Source organism: Halyomorpha halys, unplaced genomic scaffold (genome assembly GCF_000696795.3).
Source record: "Halyomorpha halys isolate HHAL.00 unplaced genomic scaffold, Hhal_1.1 Scaffold1024.1, whole genome shotgun sequence".
Taxonomy (NCBI): Eukaryota; Metazoa; Arthropoda; class Insecta; order Hemiptera; family Pentatomidae; genus Halyomorpha; species Halyomorpha halys.
Genome location: NW_027106221.1, coordinates 5,579 through 12,766, shown reverse-complemented (window position 1 = coordinate 12,766; position 7,188 = coordinate 5,579). Strand labels below are relative to the sequence as shown.

At 31.5% G+C, this 7,188-nt stretch overlaps 1 protein-coding gene across 1 annotated transcript in view; it reads left to right on the top strand.

Moving 5' to 3' along the window:
• Task7 (TWIK-related acid-sensitive K[+] channel 7) overlaps positions 1 to 7,188 on the top strand; it is a gene marked incomplete at its 3' end in the record, with an annotated part of 17,639 nt that overhangs the window by 6,259 nt on the left and 4,192 nt on the right. The window contains 2 exon segments of the mRNA XM_014432070.1: positions 6,010 to 6,145; positions 6,230 to 6,385. Of these exon segments, the coding sequence (XP_014287556.1) occupies positions 6,019 to 6,145; positions 6,230 to 6,385 (283 nt within the window).

Genomic DNA, 7,188 nt, shown 5'->3' with positions numbered 1-7,188 from the left:
AGTCCAGTGTAAAACTATAAACTCAAAGTATAAAATTAAAGTATTTATAAAATTTAAAAGTAAATTCATAGCGCAACAATGTTGGGGATTGGCAAGCTGTTAGTCCAGATCTCAATCCTTGATGATTGAAAATTTGTGGGGAATCGTGCCTAGAGGACAACGGGAAACATTATATTACGACCTTCAAAAGACAGTAATCCAAAATATTGATGAGTTCCGTGCGGCATTTTAAAAAAAAAAAAAAGACTAATTCGCACAAAGCCATACAGTATAAAAACTTACAATATAATCTCTCTTCAACAGTAGGAAGAAATCAGAGGTGGTATTAATCCATTAATACACCTGGCTATAGAAAAACAAACATTGAGTTTATATCTATTCACAGCATAAGCAAGATTTGTTTACAAAATCTGATGTTTGTAAATTATCAAACAGATCAAAGGCCATTTAAAGCTTCTTTCCAATTTAATAACACAAAAGGAAGTCTAAAAACATTTACTTTTCAACTTTATAAATACTTTAATTTTATATGTTGAGGTTTATATTTTTTGAAAGGACTATATATACACGGATAGAACAAAAAAAAAGAAAAAAGTTAAAAGAATGCATACAATAAATATAATCTGATGAAGGAAAGCCAACATAGAAAATAAATAGAGGTACAGATGTGTGCAAATTATATAATTGGAACATTAATAATACTTTTTTACTATGTTTACTTTACAAATTATTTTCGTTATTGTGGCATAACTGCCATCCCCACTCCTCCCAATACCAACCGTCACTTTGTTTTTGACTGCCGTCAAAACAGGTATGCATTCTGTCTCATCATTTGATTTGTATTTTTTTTCTTTTTTCATCTCTTTTTTTTTGTACTTTCTTTAATATTTCTTCTCTTATCTATCTGTTACTATTACCCTTTTCATTTACTATTTACAACCTTTAATTTTTCTTATTATATCTTACCTTTTTACATTTTATACCCCTGTCATTTTACACTTATGTTTTTTCTTTTTTTTTTTCCTTTTTGTAACTATAGTGTTTGTATCTTTTTTAGCCCTGACGAAGCCCTGGAACGTGGGGCGAAACGTTGGCTCAATAAAATAGTATAATTATCTACTATTTGAGTTTTTTTGACCGCACCCGGACCATATTCCATTCATTAATAATAAATATAATTTTTCCAATTTATTGAGACTGGTATTTATTTATTAAATAAATCAATTGGTATCCTTGTTTAGTCTCAACATTCTTTATTATATTAATAGTCCAACGTTTCGGCCAAATCGGCCATTTAACTTTGAAGGTATGTTATATACAACATTATTAGTAAAATAAATGTTTAGATTGTCCTTGAGGATGGACTATTTGGCCGAAACGTTGGACTATTAATATAATAAAGAGTGTTGAGACTAAATAAGGATACTAATTTATTTATTTAATAAATTAATAATAAAGTAAATAATGTAAGTATAATTAAGGTGGGAGTAACATATGAATATTAAGGTAAAGATAAAATATATAAATATAAAAGAAAAAGAATGGATAGTAAATAAAAGTAGGTATGGGAGTGAGAATTTAAAAAAAATAAAACAAGATAAAAGACATGACAGGAATGCAGAAATGCTTCTGAAATGCAAAACACAGAGAAAAAAAGAATCATGGAGCCTTTATAAGGTTTAAGATGCGGAGAGAGCAGTCTTTATTAACTTTATGATTGACTAATTTCTGAGTTAAATTGATATGAATGGATTCCGAAATGAGAGGTTTTTTTTGGTTGTCGACAGTAGCGAGAATTTATTTATGATCGAAGTTAAAAGAATGATTTTATAGCTATGATGAAGACCTGCAACATGGGGTAAAACATTGGCTCATAATAATGAGTTTTTCTTTTACCGTACTTGGAATTTTCTTTTTATTTTCACACATAGTCAATCATCGATATTCCGATAAATTATTGCTTTAAAAAGTTGTGGCTAGCGAGGAGTGCATTAAGCAAATCCATGAAACAACATGACCCATGGAGTTCCTGAAACAGCTGAACACATGGTAGTGCATTGCACCATGTGTATCAGGGCTGGTTGCCATGGACGGATAGTATGTATACCAATTCGAGGTCCATTTCGGGGGGGGTTAGGAACTCGAGGTCTGTGGGAGCCAACAGAGATAATTGGCGGACCAAATTGCAGAAGACCTTAACTCTCGATGAGTTGAAGAACAAAATTAAAAATAATAAATGTCTCCTCAGTCTCTGCCGTCTCTGACCTAAGGATATTTCTTGCCATTTTAAGCTTGTTACCTGCCTTAGGCGCAGTTACTTAATTACTAAAAGCGCCAAAAATTGTTGGTCATGGCTCTCGGTTGGCCACAAAAGGTCTTCCGATCGTAGTCATACTCATGCATTAGGCGTATTCATGATGTGTTAAATGTAAAATGTTTTACCATGTTAAATGTTATAAGTATTGGATTGTGAGCAGCCCTATTAAAGCCATGTTGAATTTTGAATGCATAAGATTTTTTGAGCAACTGGTTTTATGGCTTCCAAAACTTCATGTTATTGTTTAATTTTAAATTTTCATTAAAGTAATTTATTACAACATGCCGAAATTGAATGAAAAATAGAAGTTGTATAAAAGTTTGGCTACTGAGTGTCTTGTTGATTTAACTTGTGAGGAAGATAATCAAGATGAGCTAATTGATAATTGTCATTACATTATTATTACTGTCATCCATCCCGTTATTAGTTATACAAATATCCAAAAAAAAAATACTAACACAAACTACGAGCAAGTAACTTAACACAACAATAAATAAAACGGTGATGAGATCAGCTGATCCTGCTGCATTAAGTCTTTCTCCATTTAACAGACCTAGTAACAGACTATCAACCATGTTATATGTTATGTCGTTTTTACATGGTAAAAGAAGGAAATATTTCTCTATTTAACATGAGTTTTCCATTTAAAATGTTAAACTAAAGATCATGAATGCCCCTATTGTGCAATTAACTGCTCTTAGTATTGATACAATGTAACAGATGCTACAGCCTTCCCTACGTGCTACGTATTCATTCGAAACAAACATTATTTTTACCTAAATAGAGACTGGTCCCAACTAAGGGCCTTTCTTAATGATAAAAAATGCATGATTTAAATCAGTGATTTTTATGTGTGCAAATACATTCAGTTGAGAAATGTTGAGCCTCAAGACATGTGAGCTTATTTTCTGCTTTTTTAATCCTTAAGGAATTATTTCAATGCACGTAGTCCATAGTCTATAATAACCTAATTACCCAGAAGTACAAACATATTACTCATAATTATTCTTTGAAATCCAAAATATTAATCGTCTTTTTTTCTTTTTAAAGTACTGTTGAGTATCGAATCCAATAATGAAATAGGCTGATACTTAATCCTTTTTCTGAGTCCCTTCATACCAACTTTATTGAGCGATAGAAGAAATAATATATCACATTTATCTGTTTCTTAAAAATAACTAATTTTACTTGTATTTCAGGTAAGATGGATTGAACGAATTGAAATAAATGACAGACATTCACTAGCTTGTTTTAAAGCAGAGGCTTTTATGTTCTTATGTATGATACTGGATACTAAGTAGATAACTGAAGGAAGATTCCTCACATATTTCAATAAATATTATTGTTTTTATACTACATCATCATATCTTCTTACTATGTCTATGAGTTAATATAGTTCAATAGCTGGTTAGCCAGAAGTGGAATAGTTAATAATTGGGTAAATCAATCCAAAAAACTAATTTTTCCACATGGGGTAAAGCGAACCACCATTTAGGGTGAAGTGATAGGTAATTGAATCTTTATTTTAAACTTAATTTTAAGCGTAGGTCCCAAGGCGCTCGGCTCGGAACGTTGCGGGTTCGATTCACACTTGAGGCAGTTAATATTTATTTTTCGGCGGTCCCAAAAGTGAATCTTGGCACTCCCACCTTGGCAACTCAGGTAGCCGCCGGGGATTGGCAAAAAGGACCACTAGGCCCACTTGCCGGACTTGTCCCCCCACCAAATAGCAATACCAACAAATAACATATGCTGAGAGCTTAGCCCCTGAAAAAAAATTAATTCTTCTTTGTTAAGAGCTAATAGAATTCAGAACACACAAAGACTTCCTTCCTCCAGAGATTTTTCCTGTTAAGAAGGAAAAATATCCTTTACGTGTCTATTATATTGTATCATATCAAAAAAATGTAATTTATAAATTTATATATGTCCGATCACGGATTGATCAGTATGCTGTGTAATGTAGCAACCCGAAGTATTTGAGCAGCATGATTGAATAAATTTCTTTTTTTCTTCTCCCTGCCAGTTTCTAGAAACTTTTTATATTCTTTCACTATCTCCTTTTTAGGAGTGAATTAGGCTCAGTCAATCTCTTGTATGCGTCTCGAGGACTTCAATAATATATTTCACTCCTAACGCTGTTGTTTCTTACCGCTGCCTTCTGGTTCTCCCATCTCTTCCTTAAGAATATCATTTCCGCTGCCGTAATGAATTATCCAACTTGCTGATCTATAAAGAAGAACTGGTAAGCATAAAGACTTTAACAGCCGTAACTTTGTCTCTTTGCTTACTTACTGAAGATATTTGGAAGAATGCGCAGTTTGCTGTTCTTATTCAGCAAGGTATCTCCTAGTATATTTGTTCTTTGCTATTTATAGCAGTACCTAGATTATGACAATTGTACACAATTTCAAGGTTCTGTGGAATATGCAATTAATTCCAAGCAACTGGTCTCTACTTTCAACATGCAAGACTGTCCTCTTGTAGAGTTTATACTCAATCCTTTCTTTTTCAATTCTTTAAACCATTCATCGACAGGTAGTTTTATATGTTCAGGCCCAAAGGTAATCATGTGTTCATAGTAACGTGCATATTTTGAATAATATTTTTCCGAGAGTGAAACGAAACGGTGCACTTTCATGGCTTCTCGTTATATATCTAGAGAATCGGTCCCAGAAGTTTTAAAAAAAGTGACAGTTCTACATTATGTTTAACCATTTAAAAATCACTTAGGAAAAAAACGAAAATAAATTCAAAATAGTGAAATTCCTGTTTCAACCTAAGACTACAGAATATTAAATTGATGCAAGAATGTCTTTTTTCTCAAATGCTACCTGTTGAAAGCACAGTAAGGAATGTCCATATATTTTTTATTTCTCTTTCATGTTCACTTAGCCTCCAGTAAATATAAACTAATTAGTTCAAAATTACCCAGGATTCCATATTTTAATTATTACAGTAAAATTAAGATAATTTCACTGAGTTATTTTTTAATATTCACCACTAATTATTTTCAAATAAATATTTTTATCAATTGATTTTAAATCAAAATTGCGTAGTAATGAAAACTTACTATAGACCTATTGTAATATTGTATACATGAATTACAATAATAATCAAGAACAAAAATTGACTAGAACCATCAGCTATGTAGATTTAGATGTTTTTATTATTTTTTTTTATTAATATGACCATTAAATAAATCATAAAAGTTCATTTCAGAAGTTAGTGAAAATTCTTTGGTTATAGCATTTGTTTTCGGTTATTGCGTTCTTTTTCTGTGGGACCCAAGAAAGCGTTAATAGAGAAGACTTGCTGTATGGACAAGGGTTGTCTTAATCTAACGATGTCTTCGAACATTTTTGCACTATTTAATTTCTTACTTAACATTCCCGGACAATTACCTCAAAATAATTCGCCTTACAGACGTCAATATGAAAAAGTATATTCTTATCCTAGGATATTCAAATATTACGTTCTACATGATTAAAAAAAATTGTATCTTTGTAACATTGGCAATACAAATTAAAGTAGTGTTAATAAAAATTAAGTAGATAAAATATTATGTTATGTTAATTTTTATTCTGTTATTGAAAAATATATTATATAAACGGTAAAAGAATTATAATATCTAATAGGCACAACTGACTCTTGTTAAAATTCATTAAAGCTGATGTGTAAACCTATTTCAGATAGGAAGAATGAAGCGACAGAATGTCAGGACACTTTCATTAGTTGTTTGTACATTCACATACTTGCTCATCGGAGCAGCGGTCTTCGATGCCTTGGAGTCGGAGACTGAAAGAAAACGATGGGAGTTCTTGTCCTGTAAGATATATGTTTGTAATGTTGGTAAAATAAAGAGAAGAAAAAATATATATATATTTTTTACAATTTATTGTGATGTTTTAGCTGTCAGGGATGGAATTCTAAAAAAGTATAACATATCACAAGAAGATTACAAAATGATTGAGATAGTCATCATAGAAAACAAACCACACAAAGCAGGGCCACAATGGAAGTTTGCCGGAGCATTTTACTTTGCTACGGTCGTCCTAGCAATGATTGGTGAGTTTGTGTTCATTATCTTAAAATGTTAAACAGGGAAGTGAGACTTTTTAATAAAGGGTAACAATAGTCAATAATTTTTTGTTTGTAAAAAAACAAAATAAAATAATTAATTTACTTATATTCCAAACATAAACATATTTGAAAATGACTCAATGATTTCAAATAAAACCTAATTCTTTAATAATTCCAATGTTCCAAAATAAATTATTTTTATAAAGATTAAGTCGCATCCAGAATGAGAACGCAGAACTGGGCCGAACAAAGATTTACTTTTATTTGATACACCTTGGATCGCTGTATGCCTGGTCAAGCATCAAAATAAAAACTTTCCGTTGGTTCCAACTCGTCTAGTAAGGCCCAAGTACCATAAAAATCCATATATTTTTTTTAATTCTGCAAAATAGTAATTTTAAGTCAACTGACCGATTTTTTAGACGATGAACCGCGATATGTGCTGCGATTTCGAAAGCGCGCTGCCACGATCCATAACTATGCCAGTACATGTAAGGAGATTATTTTTACGAGGAGAAGATAGTTGGGGGATGCGGTCAAATTAAAACACAAATAAGTTGAAGTAACCGACGTTTCGGCCAGAATTTCTAGCCACCAGGGCTAAGAACAGAACAAGATAACAACCAATGAATACAGAAAATAAAAAATAAAATATAAAGAGAATGTCATAAAGTAAATAATTGTACAGAATGGAATTAATAAAATAAAGTGATGAGAGAAGTGGAAAATAGAATGTATACATAGGTAATTGAATAAGTAGGTAAAATAACATAATTAAAGAAATATTA